The sequence below is a fragment of the Hemicordylus capensis genome, chromosome 3, assembly GCF_027244095.1.
Source record: "Hemicordylus capensis ecotype Gifberg chromosome 3, rHemCap1.1.pri, whole genome shotgun sequence".
Classification (NCBI taxonomy): Eukaryota; Metazoa; Chordata; class Lepidosauria; order Squamata; family Cordylidae; genus Hemicordylus; species Hemicordylus capensis.
Genome location: NC_069659.1, coordinates 236538031 through 236560271, shown reverse-complemented (window position 1 = coordinate 236560271; position 22241 = coordinate 236538031). Strand labels below are relative to the sequence as shown.

General features: G+C 45.1%; 1 protein-coding gene across 6 annotated transcripts in view; it reads left to right on the top strand.

The window, feature by feature from the left end:
* The window catches only part of MICU1 (mitochondrial calcium uptake 1), a 256008-nt gene that overhangs the window by 75678 nt on the left and 158089 nt on the right, over positions 1-22241 (top strand). For all 6 annotated transcript variants that reach the window (XR_008318809.1, XM_053305650.1, XM_053305647.1 and 3 more), the window contains exon 2: positions 7622-7783. Coding sequence is in view for 5 of the 6 variants with exons in the window: in XM_053305650.1 (XP_053161625.1) it covers positions 7622-7783 (162 nt within the window). In the remaining variant the exon portion in view is untranslated. The remainder of the gene's footprint in view (positions 1-7621; positions 7784-22241) is intronic.

The window sequence follows — 22241 nt, the reverse complement described above, 5'->3', positions numbered from 1 at the left end:
CGCTTGCATCTCCTCGGGAATGGAGGGTGTGCGTTCACATAGCCTGATTTACCCCGAAGTCTCTGCGACTGATCACACACAATTCGGGTTTTTCATTGCGCGTTAACATGTAGCCTGATTTATATCCAGGGTTTTAAAAATCCATTTTTTGGAGTCGGTTTTTGGGGGCAACTTCAAACTTGCAGTAAACTCACAGTAAAGCCTACTGTGTGAAAAACACCCTGGTGGGGGAAAATTAAAATAAAAAGGCACCACTTTTTGTGCAGGTAGGGATGCCCTGGGAACTTTTGTCTGAGCTGGTGATGCTTGTGTCGACATAGATTGCCAGGGTTGACTTGAAAGGCGATATGGGTTTTGGTAGCGTTATTCTGCCCCACACTGGTTCACATACTCAAGATACTATTTATATTTGTGACAAATGTAAGTAGTATTGACTGTCTTGTTCCCTTGTGAGGGCTTTTTCCGTGGTGGAATGAGTATATGCATAAAAACATATTACAGGCATATTTTCAAAAGTTCAGAAGTAGAGTCTGCAACTGTCAGTTTTGGTTTTTGTGTGTGTGTGTTTTTTAAAATGTCCTGGGAACCTTTGTCTGAGCTGGTGATGGTCTTGTGTTTTTAAGCTTGTGTTGACATAGATTGCCAGGGTTGACTTGAAAGGCAATATGAGTTTTGGTATTATTGGAAGTCTTAAGAAGTAATCTTATAAAGTGCAGAGCTGCCTGCCAAGTAGCTGTACTAAAGAGGCCAAGAGTGCCTAATGTATTGTCAGACCTATGATGAAGAATGAGCAAATTGGACAGACACAGAGGCCTTTGGAAAAATGCTGCATGTGAATAAATTCTTGTGCGTAAAACTGCTTTTAAAAATAGCCTGCTCCTGACTAAGCTTACTGGCTGCTTAAGATATAATAATTTATATCCCTACCTGCACAAAAAGTGGTGCCTTTTTATTAAAAAATGTTGTTTTCTGCTAGGAAAACCAATTCATTTGTCATAGGCTTCATTCAGCCAAGAACTAGTTATATTCTCCACCTCTTCAAACATGAAAGCTAGGAGAATTGTGGGGTTTGAGGGAACAGAATGAGAGAGGCATTTGATGCATGGGGGAAAGGGCTAATGTTCCAGGTGTTAGTGTGGGGTGGGGGTGGGGGAGCTTTAAAGCTGTGAACAGCTGCATAGCTCAGCTTTCACCTCCCTCTTTCCCTTATCTTGGTAGCTTGTTTACTTATGCCAGTGTCTTTCCTTTCCCCATGCTTAACTTGTAAAATTTTATTCCTTTTCTCAGTGCCTCAGGTATGCTCACGCTACTCACTTTCACTCCCCCTTCCTTTCAGTTTCTATGCTGGAGTCCAGTATTTATCTAATCTTCTTGCCTTTATTGTAATTATTCCTTTTCCTATTTCTGTCACTTTCTCTTTAATGTTAGGGCCACAAGCCAAAACAAAAGAAAAAGATTACAGTTATACAGCAGTAAATAGAGTATATATGATTAAAAGAGTTAAAATTAAAATTAATTAAAAATTTTAACAATATTGGAAACATAGTAGTAATAAAAATTAGGGATGTGCCCGAATGTTATTTGGCGCCAGCGGGGGTAGTACTTTAAGGGCGAGGGAGAATGTACTCACCCCTCCCGCTGCATTTCCCCTGCCGGTGCTCCGTTATTTTTAAGCCCCTTGAGGCGGCAGCGTTCTTCCCTGCCGCCCCATCTCCCTCATCGGCCGGAAGTGGCCGGAAGTAGCGACCGTGTGTGCGCCTGTTGCGTGTGCGTGTGTCCGTCTGCCATGCACGTGCACAATGGGCGCACACGCGGTCACTACTTCCAGCCACTTCCGGCTGATGAGGGAAACAGGGTGGCAGGGAGGAATGCTGTCGCCCCGAGGGGCTTAAAAATAACGGAGCGCCGGTGGGGGAAATGCAGCAGGAGGGGTAAGTACACCCTCCCCCGCCCTTCAAGTACCATCCCCGTCGGCGCCGAAACGCCAACCTCCCCCCACCCCGAGCCGAAACATTTCAGAGGCCTTTATAATAGATAGCCTCTGAAACATTTTGGGCTCAAGCCTAATAAAAATTAAAACAATGAAATCTCCTTATTAACCATCCAGTGACATATATTTATGGCGGCAGCAGAGAATTTAGCAACATTCGATGTAATTACAAACTCTTTTTGGATGGCTGGCTAGAGGTAATGTTCTGATGGTTTATTTGTCTAACTTATACCAGGTGGTTGTTCACACGACCAGGCTGGTGGGGTGGCTGGCAAGAAGTCTGGTTAAACTCACCCTCCCCCACCCCAGATGAGCAGTTGCCTGTTGCTGGGAGCTTGGACCGTGCTCCCAGACGATCCGTGCTGCGTGCACTATATGCACAATGCATTGGGGGATTCCCCCAGGAATCGGGTGCCCTAGGGGCCTGTCTCTGTGTCTGCTGGGGCTGAACATAGCCCCAGCGAACATGTTATCCTAGAGCCAGGTTTAAGAGCGGGGCTAGGCAATGCTGCCCCGCCAGGATCCAGCCTGATCCCGGTGGCTCACATGCACACCCTAACCCAGGCTGGGCTTCCCTAGTCTAGGTTAGGATGCTTGTGAGAATAGCCTCCAGGGTTTTCAGACAGATTGCTACATTCAGTCTATTTAAATATTGGTTGTTCTGTCGAAAATGTACAGTAGTCTTTTGACTGATATTTAGAGGCAAGGAACACCCTGGCTAAAACCTCTCATTTTTGATTTGGAGATTTTTACTGATGGAGCTTTGTGCAGTTGTCTATAGGTTGTAGGTGAAGCTGGGATTTTTGGTTAACAAAAACAAAACAGTGACCCAAAGGCCAGATGTAGGTTTCATTTATGTTCACCTATCTTGTAACCATGATTAAGAAGTCAGAGGTGCCCTGTGGGCTTGTGTATTCTCTTTCCTCTTCTCCCTTGCACAAATCTCCCTTCTCTTCCCATTTTAGCATTAACCATGGTGTAACATTACATCTGGACCAAGGTCAACACTAACTGTGGCTAGCTGTAAACCTTTTTTTAGAGGTAGGAACCAACTTTAGACATTGGTTTGCTAATCTTGGTTAGCTTTAACTTAGTTACTGATGGTAATATAATCATGGTTAATACTGAAAATGGAGTGTAAGAACACAGGGAGGCTATTCTCATGTGCACAGAAAACCAGGCTAAGGAAGCCCAGCCCGGTTTTCTGTGCATGTGAGAACTTGGCTCCCAGTGGCTGCATAGCAGCAAGCCCTCTAAAGTAGCCTGCTGCTTAACCTAGGTTTTGGGCACGAGGGCAGTCAAACACTGGGTTAATTGAATTTGTGTTGGTGCCGTGCGGCATTGACACACGTGCAGCCTCTTGACCGGCGTTAGGAGGTTCCTCATAATGCACCATACTCTTACGTGGTGCATTATGGGTCTTCCAGGGGCTAGGAAGCTTCCAAACCCCGCCACTCCGCACCAGCTCCGTGACGAAGCCAGTAATCGTCTGGGTGGCCGATCCAGCGGCCCAGGGAAGTTAACCCACTCTCCCCACAAACCCGCCCAAAGCTCTTCACACAGATCGTGTAAACAGCTTCAAGGTGTTTGTGATCTCTTAACCATGGTTAAGAAGTTGAGAAACCTCCTGTCTATACTGGGCCTAAGGTGTGATGGTGATTACATTTTTGTCTTAAAAGTGTGACTATTTTTCTGTAAGAAAAAGTGACAATTCAAAAAAACAGTAACATTCCTTTGCGTGTTTCTGTGTAGAGGCTTTCTGGATGCTGTGTTTACATTAGATGTTGACTCTGTGATTAAAAAGGCTAACATGTATGGGTATTTTGAAATATGACAACATTACATCTCACAGTAAAAGTGCTTACATATTGTAGTCATTATTATTTCAAATGTTTCCATTTTGCAGTTCCCACAAAGCTTCCTCATAGATGGTTCTTTGCACTTGGACACAAATTTTCCACTTTAAAGGTTTCACATTTTAAATAACACTTAGATCAGTAGCCAACTCTCCTCTTTCTTTTACAAAGTCATTTGGCCAATGAGCTAAATTTCGTTGGTTATAAAAGAAGAGCTTCAAGATGTAGAACATCTTAATTACAGGTGGATCCTAATATGGAATGTCAGCCAAAGTTTTTAGGCTTGGACTCTGAAGGAGAGGTCTTCCAAAGCAAAATGGTTGCTGCTTCTTCCCTGAGTTTTATATCTTAAGCAAAATTAATTGCCTTAATTTACATTGAGGCTCTTCACACGAGCAGTGTGAAACTCTGAAAGGAGGTCTGTGGGGATAGCGGGTTTCCCCAACCCGCCCTGCAGATGACCACTCACCTTTCCCTGGGCGGGTAGATCACCCGCCCAGATGAGCAGCGGCTTCCCTCTGGCTCTTCTGCAGCACGCCCAGCTGCTCTGGGGGGTGGGTGCAGGGAAGAGATGTTGTGCGTTGCCCCACCCAGTGGAGCCCCAATAATGTACCTCACAAGTGCACATTACTGGACGCCCCCCACCCCAGTGTGCCCGCTGTAGCTGCAGCAGACACATGATCATTTAAATGAGGTTAAGGGAGTGCATGCTCACTTAACGAGGAGGCTACATAGGCAGGTTTGCTGCCGTGTAGCTACCTGGATTGGGTGCTATCCTGGTGGTTCACATGAGCGAGCAATACCAGGCTGGGCTCCCTTAGCCTGGTTTTGCTTGCTTGTGTGAATAGCCTCATTGTGTTTCTTTGAGGCAGTTTGGACAATACTACAACTAACCCTTTTAAATGCATGGAGGAGATGTTTGGGCACAATCACTCCTCACCAGGCATGCTGTCCTGCTACTGCCTAATTGCATGGTGCAAGTCTTACCACACTTGCATGTGCGCACACACACACATGTGTATACTACACACATGTGTATCTATGCTTTTGGGCCATCTTGGGAGAACTTGCTTGAAACTGCATTTGGCAGCATGAATAACAAACCACTGTCTGGACAGAGGCAAAATAACATTAGGGTACCTCAGAGGAGGAGCAGACTCAAAGACCAGGCTTTTGGAAACAAAGAGATAAAGTTTATTTGCAACAGTGGAGAAGTACAATGTAAAATGTGGTCATGGGCAACCCTAGCAGAATCACAGCTGTGCAGGAAGCAAAGGCAACTTCCAGGAAGAGATAACATGGGCGGCGGCGGAGGAGGATTGAGAGAGGGAAGGCTCTAATAGCCCAGCTGTTGATGGCTGTTAGAATGTGAGTGGAAGGGGGGTGGGGGGAGACAGGAGAGAAGGACAGAGAAAAGAGAATCAAGATATCTGTCCTTAATCTGCTGTTTTGTGTGCAATGCCAAAAGAGGTGACTTCCACTGGGGAATATTTAGGGGTCCCAGCCACAAAGGTTTTGCCCAAGTGACAGATAAGGAGAAGTGGCAGGGTGCCAACTTGGCCTAAATCCAAGGTTGATGGCACTCTACATGTCCAGAACTATCAAAGGGAAGCACTAGGTTTCTTTAGGCACAGGGGTTAGATCACAGCGAGCCGATGTAGAAAATGACTTAGCCCCAGTGGCATAAGGATTTCACTCTGAAATCCAGGGGGGCCTTAAAGCAGTCAAGTGCATGGATTAGCCCATGGGAGGTTTGCATAGAGAGGAGCCCGAGGACTCTTAGTTCCAGGGCAGTTCAGTGCAGGGCTCCTCATATAAGGCCCCCACAAGGGATTCTCATAGATAGTGATTTCAGCTTGGCTCAGCAGTTCTGAACCCCCTGGTCCAGTGGTTCATCTTAGCTGAAAGGGTTTGACTAGACAGGCAGGTGCTGGGCTGGGCTGACCTCTAAGAAGAAGAGGTAACGTGTGCCACAGGCTCTCACAACAAAGACTTCAACATAAATGTCTCACTGAAGCCTCACAGAAACACATGTATCTAGAGAAAAATACTTTTAATAGGGGTTTTCATTTGCGAGGTTCCAGAGGTAGGAAATCTTAGAAATACAAAGCAGGAAATTCCAGGTACTGGACTTGGAGAAAGTGTAGGTGTGGTAGTTGATATTCAGATTGAGCGCAGAGTAAAAGGGCTCTGTTGTGCCAAATCTAATTTATTTGGGACTTGACCTTGATTGCATTCTGGGATGTGTGTTCCCTGCTTCTCAGGGGTAGTCTTTAATTTTTAAGACCATTTGCTTTGTCAGGAACTCTGGCTTCATTAAGAATGCATGGAATTCAGGAGAGGATGCATCACTTTTTACTAGGTAGCTTTAGCATCAGGATTTGCATGGCACAGCTGTTTGATTTAAACAGAGATCTGCTTTCCTCCTGGCACCAGGTGCTTGTCCATGCCTTATTCAGCTTTGCTTTTATTGGAAGCCAGGATTTCTAGAGTGGGGCAGAGGGACTGTCTGGCAACAAGAGGGGTGGTTCATCTGAACCATCCTTCAGTTGTGCAGCTCAAATACTAACTTCAAATAATATTAAAACAGCATGTTGATGGTAGTTCAGATGAGAACCCCTTTTCATGCAATTAAATACCAGTGTATAATTGCACTGGTGGGGTGATCATCTCCCCATGTATTTCAAACAGCTGATTAGAATGCCATCCAAACTAGCCCAATGTCTTTCTTCTCTGTTAGCATATAATGTACAGAAGGAAAAGAAAGGAGTGTATTCGAAACCTGAAAAACTGAGCTGTCACAAATGCTGGAGTCCTCTTGTGATTCTTGTTAAGCCTCCAACCTTCAGGAGCCTACAAAACCTTAGTACAGCCAACCTTCCATCCTGGGAGACAGAAATATTGAACTTCCTATTTTGTAATGTGCTTGCTAGCACTATTGTAATAATGGGGTCATGACTTAAGTGCTAGCTAGTAATGTCTTCTACCAGATCAGGGTCAAGCTTTTGACTTCATGGTAGATGTTGCAGCCAGTAATTGTGCAGTTTAGGCCATGCTTCATACTGTCAGGCTCAGCCAGCATTAGAACCAGTAGCCTTCTACTCTGTGTACTGGTGCTCCTTGAGGTTGTGGAGTGGAGGAAGAAGGGGCAGTCTTGTTCTCCTAAATCCCAATGTGGCTTCACTCCCACAGGCAGCCCATTTGCTCAGCTTGGCCTATTAATGCTGCCAAGTTCGGCCTGAGTCTCTGTGTGGGCAACAACTGGAATCCTGCTTGCTGTGGCTTCCTAGTCTTGCCCCAGCTGTCATCATCTGTCTTGTCCCCCTCCACCCCCAGTCTAGCAGCATCTACTGTAGTGCATATTAAATTGTCAGTCCCTGTACCTGCATTCCAGCTCCTATACTTCAGGTGGACTTTATGTCTTGGACAGCAGTCTGACTCTGCCTTGACATTGACCTCTCCTGGGGATCTGCCCCAGTACCCCTTTCGGCGGTGGTCCCAAACCTGGACTTCTACTTCTCTGGGTTTTGTTGTGTAAAACCTAGCTAGCACTAAAGGGTTTTTTGGCCTCTGAACTATAGCAGCAGCTTTATCTGCTTTTGGCTGATCTTCTGTAGTACCCTGGATGTTTGATGTCTGCTGCTAATTGATCGATTTAAAAGAGGGTGAAAGATGCAGTTCTTCTGGTTAAAAGCACCTAGTTGGCAAGCTGTGATGAAAATATCATGTGTCTTTGCTCTGCCCTTCTCTTCATACTCTTTGCTTTCCTTCCCAGGATGTTGCGCTTTCGTCTTTTCCCTGCTGTGGCAAGTTTAGCTGCCATTTCTAGACGATACTATGGAACAGCCCATTCTATTCGTGGTCGGCGCAGGCTGATGATGGTGGCTTTTGTGGGGACAACAGCAGTATCGGCAAGTGCTGGGCTCCTGTGGAAGAGGTAGGTGCTGTCAGCTGTTACTGCAGTGGTTTTAAAGCATGACTTCAGATGGTTATTTTAATAATGAGTAAACTTGTTTATAGCAATAGCAATAGCACTTACATTTATATACCGCTTTATAGCCGGAGCTCTCTAAGCGGTTTACAGTGATTTAGCATATTGCCCCCAACATTCTGGGTACTCATTTTACCGACCTCGGAAGGATGGAAGGCTGAGTCAGTTGACAGTAAATTGAGAGTGTTTGAGTAAATCTTTCTTCTTCTCCATGGTCTGTGTCTTTTACATCTATGAGCTTAGCATGTGTGCGGAGAACACAGTGGAATATTCCAAGCTTCATCTCTTCCTTTTGGTGGTAACCCCACCCCCAGCCGATATAGATGGCTGCGCCTCTCCTCATCCCCTCCGTCTTTCATCATCCAGGCTTCAATAGACTTAGTTAGAGCTGCAGATACGGAGGTTTAGTTTAGTTTTTCTCTCTCTATTTGCTCTCCTCCTGCTATTTCCCGTTTTCAACCTTTACGTTTTACTTTAATCATGTAATTTCATGTTTATCTTGGTGTTTTGATATCTTTCGGTTCCTGCTCCTGGATGGGACGGGACGCTGATGCCTCTTAGTCCTTGCTCGCATTCTGTGTCAAGCAAAACAATGTTTAAAAAGTGTTTTGTTGCAGGACTAAGTTACCATCTAAGGATACACACAGCAAGTGTGTGTTTGGTTTTGGGGAGTCACATGTAGTTGAGGTCTGCTCCCATTGCCAAAGGTTCATGAAGTAGGCAAGAAAAAACAGGGCTTCCTGGCTTCATTCTGCATTATGGGAACAAGCATTTTGCTCCTCTGAAGAATTGTCATCTAAAGGTGCCTGGCAAAAAAGTCCCTGCCGTGGAGCTGGACGCTGCCTTGGTGACTCCTCAGTCGCCTAAAACGCCATCAGTAGCAACAGCTTCAGTAACTAAGGCATTGGTGCCAATTAACCCGGCTACTCCAGTGACACCAGCATCATCACTTCTGACCACCCCTACTCCATTGGTGTCGAGATCGAAAGTTTCAGTTCCCAAAACCTCGGCACCAACTAATGCTTTTAAGTCCTCTGCGGTGGTGCTTCTGAAAAAGACAAAGGAAAAGGCACTTTAAAAACAGTATTTGCCCTTGCCAGTGGGACAGAACCTACGTCGTATCCCCAAGTATAAGCAAACTTTGGGGACAAAAACTGAAAAGGGAACCCCAAAAAAGAAGAAAATTACACCAGTGGCTGAATCTCTACCAGCTCTGCAACCTTCTTTTTCTATGACATAGACACCGATGCTGGATCCCTCCAAGGCGCCAGTACCGAATGATTCAGATGACTCAGTCCCAGATGTGATTCCAGTGGACGCTTCCCCAGAGTACCAACTGACAGGGCTACATTCTCCTGAACGAGATCTAGATGCCAAACCAGAATATCCCCTGTTGGACACAGCAATTAGGCTCCAGATGATTGGGATCGTACTTCCTCTCTGAGGAAGAAAAGATGCTCCCCTGTTCCAATGCGGCCAGAGCACCCTATACTGCCTGAGATCCGTACACCTCGGGATCAAAGCACAGACAATATGGACCAAAACCCTTTGGTGTACCAGCACCATGCTAAATACTGGGACAGCTATGGTTGATACTATGGAGAACGCTATACTGTCAGGTGCCCACAAGATTCCCATTACTTTGACGATCGCAGGAGAACCTTTCATTGTGCCTGGAGCCAAGAGGACAGACTTTTAACCCCTATAGACAAGATGAAGGATTTCACTGTTCGTATTCTTGTTGATACTGAGAGGAAGCTCGATACCGAGAATGGTATGACTGGGGTCCAATGGATCGCTATGTGAATTTCCACTGCAGTCCCTTGAGATCATGATCCGGGACCGATCTCGATCCCCAAACCGCAGGACTTCTAATGCACCGTCACATGGACAAGTTGGCCAGAAACGCTATGTGGCTCCTTCTAAGCAACAGGAGAAGACCTCTTATTCTGTGCTTGGATCTTCTTCGTCGACCGTGAATCCACAGCTGGTTTTAATGCCTGTGAAGCCTGCTACACTGAAACCTTCTGATCCGGAACCAGTCGACCCTGTTTCCTCGGGTTTGAGAGAAGGGGAAGGATCAGAGGATGAAGACAAGCACTCTTGCAGGGTCTGAGTCAACATCATTGTGGTCTTCACCACATGACCTGGTTGCTGACCCTGAGCCCATATCCCTATCAGATAATTGGAAACTTTACTCAGACTATGTATCAAGGATGGCAGTGGTCCTGGGAGTTAGCTTAGACCAACACCAGAAAGGGGAAGTGGGCCCCCTTTTTGGCTTAATTGATGCTGATGCAAGGATACCAGCATATCTGCCTTTAAGCATGGCACTGTTAGACATTGTTAATGTCCCCAATGTACCCAGAATGTTGGGGGCAATATGCTAAATCATCGTAAACCGCTTAGAGAGCTTTGGCTATAGAGCGGTATATAAATGTAAGTGCTATTGCTATTGCTAAAAGTTATTGAAAAAAGTTTTCAATGTTAACTTAACCCAAGCTTGAGAACTTCTACAGGGTCCAAATGAATGAGGAAATTGTGGCATTCCCACCATGACATCCTACTCCCAATTCCATTGTGGTAGAGGCTGCCCTAACCAAGGCCAGAGGGTTAGGGTTAGAGGACTCTATCGCTAGCCCTGGGGACAGGGAAGGGCGCAAACTAAATTTTTTTGAGGCATCTCTATTCAGCAGCTGCCCTACACCTCAAGATTGCAAATTATCAAGCCTACAACACCCATTACAATCATTTTTTATGGGAGAAGTTTGCTCCATTCCTTATTTATTATTATTTATTATGTATGTATTTAGTATGTTTATATACTGCCCCATACAAAAAGGTCCCTGGGTGGTTCACAATAAAAAACCATTAAAAAAATTAACATACTTAAAACTACCAAAGCTTTAAAACTATAAACTAAAAACCTGATTAAACAGGTATTTTTTAGGTCCTTCTTAAAAACATTCAGAGAAGGGGAAACTAATTTCATTAGGAAGTGGCTTCCTTGGTTTGTTACCACAAGATAAGAAAGACCTGGCCAAGGTTTTATTGAAGGAAGCTGCCCAGCTGGCAAAGCAAGAACTGTATTCTGTTCAGCACTCGGTGGAATGCACCGCCAAAGTCATGGCTACCTCCATGGCTCTGAGAAGGCATGCGTGGCTCAGGTACTCCAGTCTTGCCTATGAGGGCTGCACTAGGATTGAGGATCTTCCATCAACACTCGGATCACCATAACACTCTATTGTCTCTGGGACTTCAGGTCAACTACGGGAAATCCCATGTGACCCCTACAAGATGCATCTAGTTTATAGGCCTTGTCTTCGATACCCGCTTGTGGCATGTTTTCTTAGCCGACGCCCACATTCATACAATGATATGTTGGCAGACCATGTAGTCCATGGAGGAGCACAGAAGGTCAAGACTAGGGGTCTGCATGGACCTGCGGAGCTGCGGTCCGGCACTGGGGTGGGGGGGCTTTACTTACCCCTCCCGCATTTTCCCAACTCCGGCGGGCGCCGTATTTACATGAGAAATTGGGCAGCAGGATACCTCCCTGCCGCCCGCTTCAGTCCCCACTTGGCTGCCCCCTTCAAGCCCCCTGCCGCCCCCTTCAAGCCCGTTTCTTCCTTAGAAATCGGGCGGCAGGATACCTCCCTGCCGCCCCTTTCCCTGCTTTTGCCAAGCAGGGAAAGGGGAGGCAGGGAGGTATCCTGCCGCCCGATTTCTAAGGAAGAAACGGGCTTGAAGGGGGCAGCAGGGGGCTTGCAGGGGGCTTGAAGCGGACGGCCAATGGGGATTGAAGCAGGCGGCAGGGAGGTATTCTGCCGCCCGATTTTTAACATAGAAAGGAACCAAGCGGGGATTGAAGCGGGCGGCAGGGAGGTATCCTGCTGCCCGATTTCTCAAGTAAATACGGCGCCCGCCGGAGTTGGGAAAATGCGGGAGGGGTAAGTAAAGCCCCCCCCCGCCCTTAACGGAACCCCCCACCCCACTCCTGCCGAACTGAACCGCCCCGTATCCGGACCAGTCCGGAGGCCTGTAGAATGGCCTCTGGACCGGTCAGAGAACATCCCTAGTCAAGACTATCCAGCACCTCCTAGGTCATATGGTTGCAACTACCTATGTGTGGTAACATAGTTGCAGCGACTGTACTTGGATGCCTTCAGTCCTCTTCGGCATTCAGAAAGCATCTAATTTCACACTTCAGAGTATGTCCGCAATTCAGCGCACGCACACCCCGCTTTCGGCTGTGTGGACAGCCTTGTTCCCTCTGCGTCCCCCGCGCGTCCCCCGCCTTTCTCTCCCCTGCTCCTTCTCCTGCGCCAGACCAAAGCCAGCCACCGCCTCCAGGGGGTGGAGACAGGGCTGAGCTAAGCCACTCAAAGCCAGGCGGCGGCGGGACACCTGGAGGGCTTAGCTCACTCACTCCTTCCCGGCGGAGGCTGCCGTCCTCCTCTCCATCTGCCTCCCACTGCCAGCCCCGGAGAGATGCGGTGCCTCCCCAAGAAAGCTCTTCCAGCAGCACCCTTGGTGGGCCAACCCAGACCACCTCACCTTTGGCGCACCCTTCCACCCACCCCTATTGAAGATGGCCATAATGACAGACACTTCAAAACCGGATGGGGAGTGCTCACAGGCCAATTTCATCTGAGCAGCCTCTGGACTCCCAAAGAGTGCACCAGGCACATCAGTTACTTATAACTGTTGGTGATATTTCATGCTCTTAAGGGATTCCTCCCTCTCATATGCAACTGGCATGTTACTGTATAGACCGACAACACCATGGCCAAAGCATATGCGAATCACCAAGGCAGTACAGGCTCCAGGGCCCTCCTGACTTTAGCCATAGAGCTGTATGGCATTGATGTATCACACACAAAGTGATGCCTTATGCTATCCATATTCAAGGTACAGAGAACCGACAGGCAGACAGCCTGAGCAGGGCACGTACTGTCTCCCATGACTGGATGCTAAACCATGTCACTCTCCTGAACATTTTTGATCATTGGGGCATACACTCTCTGGACACTTTCTCATCATAAGAGAATGCTCATTGTGCCCGCTACTGCTCAAGAACAGGGAAAGGGAACATGTCTCTAGGGGATGTGTTCACCCTTCCTTGGAGGGGTCACTACACCTACCTCTTCCCTCCCATTCTACTTATCCTGAAAGTACTCCTGGAAATCAGAGAGTGTACGCTGCATTCTCATAGCCCCATGATGGCCATGGTTTCCACTTCTGAGCAAGATGGCATCAGAGTACATAGACCTATCCTTATATCTTCTCGCAGGCTGCAGGACAGGTGCTTCATCTGGATGTGAGGTCCTTGTATCTGACTGTATGGAGGATCTCGCCAGCTTCTCTGTAGAATTCAAAGAGGTGCTGCTGGTGGCATGTAAACCTGCAACAAAAAAGTCATATGCCCATAAGTGGGCATGTTTTCTTATGTTTGCGACTAAACTGGGTTTTGATGTTTTATCATTACAAGTTCATCAAGTATGTTATTACCTTTTGCATTTGAAACGTTCCGGTTTAAAGTTATCCTCACTTAAAGTTCACCTGGCAGCGAAAGTTGCACACTCTCCACAGTATGGCACATCATGGTTTCACAATCCCACAATAAAGCCTTTTCTTAAAGGTCTCTCTCATATTCTACCTGATGATCCAGTTATGGCAACTTCATGGGACCTCTCTTTAGTCCTTGCGTGCCTATTGACTCCACCATTTGATTGGCTACCATGGAACCTAGACTACTTACCTAGACTACTTACCTGGAAAATGGCATTTTTGGTGGCCATTACCTTGACTCGCAGGGTGAATGAGCTTTGTGCTGTAGGGATAGATGTTCCTTACCTTCATTTTCATGCAGACAAGATGGTTTTAAGGCCTGATGTACGGTTCCTGCTTAAGGTGGTCTCCACCTTTCACCATTCTCAGCCTATTAACTTACCGGCTTTCTTTCAAAACCTGTCTTCCCCAGCGGAACCCGGTTGGATGTTAACAGGTCTCTAGCCTTCCCGAGGTTGACAGAATGGAGACAGTCAAACTCTCTGTTTGTATCTTATGAAGGGCCTAGATGTGGCCCACAGGTATCGGCACAGTCTTTGTCTAGGTGGATAGTTTCTGTTGTTGACCTGTGTTGTAAGTTAGCACGTAAGGCGTTACCACCTACCATTAATGCCCACTGCACTATGACTTCTTTGGCTTTTGAGAAGTCGATACCGCTTGAGACGATCTGTCAGGTTGCCACATGGGCATCACCACACTCCTTCATACAGCATTATGCCATTGATGCCAGAGCACATAAGGACATGGCATTTGGAAGAGCTGTTTTCCAGCGTATCTTCAACTGGACCCATCACCAACTATTACAGCTTGCAACACTCATAGGTATAAGAGACAGAGACCATCTGGAAGGTTGCTTACCTGTAACTTAGGTTCTTCTAGTGGTCATCTGTTCTTTTACACACTCACACATCCTCCCCGCTGGGGTTTTCTGAAGGTGGACTTGGTGACTCAGGGGATGAGGAGATGCGTAGCCACATATTGGGCGTGGGGGTCCCACCTAAAGCTGGAGATGAAGATTGCAATGCATGCGTGACTCCCATAGTTGTAAAAGAACAGATTACCACTAGAACAGGGTTTCTTAACCTTGGGCCCCCAGATGTTGTTGGACTACAACTCCCAGAATTTCCAGCCACAAAGGCCATGTCTGGCACTTCTGGGAGTTGTAGTCCAACAACATCTGGGGGCCCAAGGTTAAGAAACCCTGCACTAGAAGAACTAAAGTTACAGGTAAGCAACCTGTTGTTCCTGATTGTACTGTAGGGTTGGCACTCTTGTAGTTCTTTTGGAGTTGGAAGAGAAGCTATTGAGTAGCTGGGCTCCACAGTGTTTTTCTACTACAGGGCCACTCAATTTCAGCCCTCCTGCAGATGTTTGCTTACACCTCCCATAATCGTTGACTATTGGCCACTGTGGCTGGAGATTATGGGAGTTGTAGTCCAGAAACAGCTGGGGAAGGGCACTAAGTTGTGCAGGCCTGCTCTACTGCCATCTTCCAAGCTAGTTTTACCTTGTGTTATGAGGATGTAAATAGACTATATAGTTCAAACATTTTGAAGTTCTTACAGAATTTAGAAAATATAAAACAAAGTGGTTTTTTTAAAGAGGTAATGACTGGTCATCCATCATCTGTCAGATTGCATGTGCAAAAGGCCATCTGTCCATTTATTAGTTGCACAGTAGAGAGAACTCTGACAGATGAAGCATCTCCCACCACTGCAACACATTTAAATAAAAAGTAACACTTGTTAGACTTCTCCTTTCTGGGAGAAAGAAGGCACAGGACAGGAGGCCTATCCCATATCCAGTCTGGCTGTGATTGTTATCGGTGATGAATAGTTACATATAGTAGTGCTAATCTTGTGATCACTGCCAGATTTCTAGCGTTGAATGTGAAAAGGGCAGGTCTAAGGAAAATCCAGTCAAATATACTTGAATGGTTTTAACAATATTCTGTCCATCAAATCACATATTTTGTAACCCTTGATACTCCATGTTGGGTCTGTCTGGCAGTGAAGCTCTGTATAGAGATTGAGCTCATATAATTCTATTTGCTTTACTTGAAGATAGCTGGCTTCTGAAGTTTGAGTGGACATCAATATACTTATAATAGGAGTCAGCAACTGGAGGCCATCTGGACCAAATATACCCCTTTAGAAATATTGACTAGTCCCCCAGTTGTCATCATTGGACATAAAAAGAGGTTTGGAGAATATGGCATCTCTGGCAACCAAACTTGAAGGCAGATACTTCATTGGGAATGGAGAGCGAAGTGTTATTCTGCTATTCCCCTACTTTTTGAAGTGTCTTTGTGAAAAATAGCTGCTGGCCATAAACTTTAATTACAATCATGTAAACCCTTGTCTTACTCTGATCACACAAGCCAATTCCAAGAAAAACATCTTTCACCCTTTCTGGAACACTCACTAACATAGATCTTGGCATGTCTCAGAGGGAAGGGAATTTCACAGTTGAGTAGCAAAAAAAAAAAAAAAAAAGCTCTCTGGGTTCCCTTGTGGTCCTAACTTGGCACATGGATGATAAAATTAAGAGGGTATTCCTAGTTAGTCATGATAGAACACTGGTGCAAATGCACCTCAAAAGTACTAGAATAAAAACGGAGTTCCTAAGTATTTGTTTACTCACTCAAATGTTGAGTTGAAGCATCTCAAGGTTATGTACTCTTCTAGTGGGGGATCCTTCTAATTGGGAACAGTAGCTAATTCAGAGTGAGTCTTTGTATAAATATTCTATCAGGAAAGTTCACCACTGCAGAGATGATATAACATTAATGCTTGTTTTCTCTCAATTAGTTGAGCAAATATACTTTCATTGCTATATGAATTCGTGCTGTGCTGCAAAGCTGCAGCCTCCTGAGGGGTAGGAAGCTGGATCTCTCTTTTCCAAAGAGCTTCTCTTGAATTGCACAGAGCATGCTGCCTGGGATGATATGTGACACTAATAAGGAGTGCGTGGCTTCCAATATTCTGGTTAACCTTGAATAGTCTATTTCTGGAGTTGTGGCACTTAATCAAGAGTTCAATGAGAAGCCCCATTATCTTAATCCTTGTCAGCTGCAGGGGGCCCCTCCCTTTGAGCCTGAAGATGAATTAGATTTGTAAGTTTTTCTACAGCAATTCTAATAGCTTATTAAAGGGGAAAAACCACACTTCTTTTAACTACACTGGAATGTGCTACATGCATTTTATTTTTCGGTGGGATCTTTTATTGCTTGTTAATCTGAATCTGCAATTGCATTCACATTAGGGATTATCTTGAATTGCACAGGCATTTTCTGTGTTTAACATTGAAAATGAACATAAGCGTGTGAATAAACTTTTGAGTGCCTGGCTCTTGTGACAGCAGAAACAGTGTCACAGTGCCTATTTCAATCAGCTGTGTTGGAATGCTTGTCCAGTTGGCTGGATAACTGTCCTAAACGATTAATTTGAGATTAGTGTGTAAACTGCATCTGGCAAAATATGAGAGGCTGCAACTGAGAATGAGAAACTGAGAAACTCAAGTATGTAGTACACCGCTCTGGGCTCCTTGGAGGAAGAGCGGGATATAAATGTAGTAGTAGTAATAATAATAATTATTATTATTAATAATTAAATAATAATTATTATTACTATTTAATAATAATAATAATAATAATAATAATGTGTCACTCTTGTAATGTTTAACAATGTCAATAGTGAAATTTTAAGGAAAAAATTAAGTGTGTCTTCAGTAGTTCTTGAATAGTCCAGTTCAGTAGTTCAGTAGTTCTTAGCTGTGTGCCTTGTATAAAAATATTTGAACTCTCCCTAATCTCTTCATAATATCTAGGTAGGCCAGAATTAATATCCCTGGCTAAAGTTGTGGTTGAGCCTGAGAGTTATGGCCTGCCTAATGTCACCCAGTGAGCACATGACTGAGGTGAAGTTTAAACCAGGAAGCTTCCCTGCCCAGAGCATGGTCTTGACAACTGTGATATTCTTGCTCTCTTAATTGAGTTAAAGGTGAGGGTTTCAAATCTTTGAAGTTAAACCATTTGGACTCTTGTAGTAATATGATAAAAAGCCACCTAATGGTGCAGCGGGGAAGTAACTTTCCTAGGGAGCAAAAGATTGCTGCTTCGAATCCCCACTGGTATGTTTCCCAGACTATATCGGGCAGCAGTGATAGAGGCAGATGCTCATCTCATTCTGCACGGGAGATGGCAATGGTAAACCCCTCCTGTATTCTACCAAAGACAACCACATGGCTCTGTGGTCACCAGGAGTCGACACTGACTCGACGGCACAACTTTACCTTAATAATATGATTGGTCATTAGTAGATATGCTAACTTGGCAGCACAGGGGGGTTATGCTTGGTTTTCTGTGCAGTGCCAGTCTCTCAGATATTTTACATACCAGCAAAAATGACAAATCCTTATGCTGCTGTGGCTTAACAAGGTATTCTTGAAAGAGCTCTGGCATTGTAGGGGGTCACTTGGAAAAGTAGTTAAGTGGGAAATGCAAGCAAGGAAAAAATGCCATGTGACAGATGAGGAATGGCAAAGGAACAAATAGGGAGCCATGCTCCGTACTGCTGACAACACAACATCAAGCCATTCTAGTCTTGCTGTGCTTCAACCATTCAAGAGGGAAAGCTTTTCATATTCCAGTTGGCTGAAATGGGAGTTGTGATCAGTTACCGAAATGGATTTCATGGAGATTTCACAGTGAAATATCTGAGAGCAACTCTCTGCAGGTTTGCTTTTCCCCTCCTCTTAGGGTTTCACAAGAACAATAGAAGTAATCTAGGAACATGGGTAATGAGAGATCAAAAAGATCAACCTTTTGTCCACTTCATTTAAACCTTCTACTGCCTGGAAGTGGTTCTTCCTTGTCACAAGTGGCCAGGCTCCTTTCAAGACTGGTTTATCAACATTTCAAAGACTGATGTGTAAAATGATCTTCAGTTATATGAAGAGGATCTTTGTATTCCCTTCTCCCTCCAGAAGCAGAAGTCCTGAAGCAAGGTTGGTATCTTCCAGATGCAGTGGGCTGTCCCCTGTCTTTGTAATTCTGTTTTGCACCTGCAAAGTTGTAACATGCTTGTTCCTCTAGCCTTGCTTTGAGCAGGCAACCTGGAGCTTTCACCCAGGTTCCTGTGGATGCATCTTGAATTAATGTTCAAATCTGTCCCCTTTCCCCAAATAAATAGCAAGAGCACACAAAATCTGCTTCAAAATACATCCTTTGCTTCAAGCTTTGCTGTGCAGGCTTTCCCTGGATCGAAGAGCTTTGAAGGGCACCCTGAAAGTCTAACGTATCGCTTGCTGGCGACCTAGCTCCTCTTATTTCTGTTGAGTAGCTTCAGGGGATTTCTAAACGTCCATTACAAACGAATAGACAATATTAGTAGGTTACATAGGAAATCAGAAATCCTTCCATTATGTGGTGGAATCATTTTGAAGCAGCTGACTCGAAGGATCGGTATTGCTTAGCCCATACCAGAGGAATTCCATTATGTGTGTTGGAATATTTATGGGTTTGCATGTTTTAGTGACTCATTCAGAAGTCACTCGCATAATTGGTGTTTTATTATTAGGATGAGGTTTGCTTTGAGGTGTGGTAATTGTGCAATGCCAGTTTCTTCGCCTGAAGTGAGAAGGTGCTGCAAGTAATTCCAAGATGAAAATTTTCATGCCCATGTATTAGCTACAGATGAATTTTCTTTGAACTCCTTAGTTCTTAAATGTCACTTTTAATTTTGTCTCTTGAGTTTTATAGAGCAGCACGGGCACCCTCTGGTGGATAACTCTGAACTTAACTTCTAGACTGTTGTATCATGGTAAATTCTAGCAGGGAGCTGAAATGATGATGATAAGCTACATGCACACAATTTAATGGACAATTTGTCATGCCCAGAGACATGATGCTAGTTTAAAAATGTATTTGTGGATCAAAACTGAAAATGTGCTCACATTTTTAAATTAGTGAAAATTAATTAAAATTTTAAATTAAATTCCTTTTCTCTCTTCTCATGTGTGACTGTGTTTTAGCATTCAGAGGAGGGTAACTCCTCCACATTTCCACTGGCTGTTTTTTAGGTGCATAGTAAGTTCAGTGTTGGCTTATTGCTCTATGACCTGTAATAAAAGATGCTTATTGTATAAGCTCTAGATGATTGCAGAAATTCTCCTGTGGGTCTTGTGGCATGGTGTCCTTTTGAAGCCCTTGTGGAAAATGCCTTCTTTTTTATTTGTTTTATTTTACTTATTAAAAATAATATTATACTTTCCCCGGCTGCCTAGGGATGCTAGAAATAGAATGGCTGAAAGGCTCACTAGAAAATCACTCCAGATTGATCAGAGCTTATGCAATTGCTGCAATCAAGCAGTTGTACATGCATAAGGTGCATTTATTTCAGTGAATCTTGAGTACTTGTAACCAGTCTCAGCATTTGCAGCCAATATTTGTGCATTCTGACCATTGTGCAGATGGCTGGCATTTATCTTGGTTGCATAGCTTTTAACATCTGCATATAGCCTACTGGAACCTGGCTAATTTGTTCTTTGGTGGCTTTCTTGTGTCACTGCAGAGCTGATGTTGCAGACGTTTTCCAAGTAAAACGCTTATATTGCTGTTATTGCAACTTTCATAATGCTTATCTTTTCTTGTGGCACAAGCATAACCATAATGGCTTAGGCCCGAGTTACCTCAGAGAGCGCCTTCTTCTGCACGACCCCCATGGCACATTAAGGTCATCTGAGGAGGTTTGTCTCCAGTTATCACCAGCTGGTCTGGTGGTGACTCAGAGGCAGGCCTTCTCTATAGCTGCTCCAGGGCTGTGGAATGTGCTTTCTGCAGAAATCCGTAATTTGAATTCTCTTATTAGCCTTCAGGAGAGTCCTTAAAACGTATTTGTTTGGCCTGGCTTTCCAGGGTTAACCCGGTTTTAGGGTTTTTAATTATTGCAATTGTTTAATTGTTGTTTTAAAATGTTTTTAAATCGTTAATTGTTGTTATATTGTTTTTAATTTTTGTTTTAGCTCTTTACTGTTTTAATGGTTTGTTTTAATTGTAAACCGCCCTGAGCCATTTTGGAAGGGCAGTATAAAAATCAAACAAACAAACAAGATTTACATCGAATCTTACACTGGGTATTGGCACATAGCTTCTGTTCTGCTGAAATAAATCCATAACGAGCAGTACAGCAGCAGTTAAACAGTACAACACTACCTGCTGAATTTAATAGTGTTGTCTGGTGGCTTATACTACTGGCCTTGTGCAGTCCATTGCATTCATCCAGAATAATATAGGAAACATTTACAGTACATTGTGATATACATTACTTTTGCATTTTAGAATAAGCCACAGTTTCTTGAGTTCTTATATAACTGGAAACTGTGGTGTAGTCAAAACTGAAGGTGGAAGTTCTCATTCGCCTCTTGTTTACGGAGAAGAGGGGGAAATGCACAAACTCAAGACTCACTGTTGCTTGTTTTCAGTCATGTAAACCATGGCTTAGATTATAGTTTGAGCAGTGTTGTGACCATGGCTAGGAGATTAGGAGTTAATCATGGCTAGGAGATTGCTAGGTGTACTATGGGCTTGTGTATTTCCTCTTTCTCCTCATCAATACATTTTCCATTTATTGATGAGGAGGAAGAGGAGGAAGAGGATACAAAGGAGTATCCAGTAGCTTGCAGGTTGGTGGGGGGGGGGTAGTGGCACATGGGATGCCACTAATTCCTCACCCCCATCCACTTCGATTGCAGCATTGGACATCCAAATCCCGAACGGGGCTGCGCGGCCCTGTTCGGGAACTAGGTTGGGGCCAGGCGCGGCTCGTGAATGCGCCTCCGGGGGGGCAGTAGGCGGTTTCTTTAAGGTAAATGGAGCAGGTGCTCCGTGCCACCCAGCAGCCCCCGTGGTGGGGAATCGCCTCCGCCACTCACCTGGCTCCCGTGGAGGCGAGCCCCCGCCAGCGGCCAGGTGAGTGGCTGAGGCGATTCCCCGCCGCAGGGGCTGCTGGGCGGCATGGAGCACCGGCTCTGTTTACCTTAAAGAAGCCGTCTGCCGCCCCGCCCCCCGGAGGCACGTTCACGAGCCGCACCTGGTTGGGGCTGCCGCTGCGTTCGCAGTGCGGCTAGGAGCAGCTCCTTAAAGGCAGAGAAGAGCTGCTCCTGGCCACACTGCAAATGCAGTGGCTGTTTAACTCCTGAATGGGGGCTGGCATCAGACACTGGGGGTGTGTCAGGGCCGCGAGGCACGGCCCCTGATTGGTGGCTGTCTGGGTTCTTTGAACCTGTTCGCCCAGTGGCGGCTCCGCCCTTGCTGGGGATCCATGTTAGGGTTAGGATAGGGCAACTTCAAATCCCCTTTATTTCCTATGGTGGAAATATGCAAAATCAGTTTAAAAAATCATTTAAAATCAACCAAGTGTCCCACTACCTTGAAATTTGTGTGGTAGGTGGCACCCATAGGTACCTACCCACCACCCAGATTTGGTGCCCCATAGGGCCTTTATAAGTGGTCCAAATCGATCTGAATTAAATCAATTCAAATCAAAATTGAATCTGGGGTGATTCGGGGGGGGACAAATTTGGACACAAAACAAATCAGGGGTGATTTGATTTGGGCAAAAATTGAATTAAAAAATCGATTCATGCTCATCTCTAAACAACATGATACTAGACAGTTGTATACCTCCCTCTTCTACAATTAAACCATTCATTGCAATGCTGTTCCTCCATTCTGTTTTTGTCAAGTCAAATATTTTGCTATGTCTGGTCATTTTGGTAAGTTGCCATACACTAATTTGAAAATCCTGGTTCATCTTATCTAAGTACTGTCTCT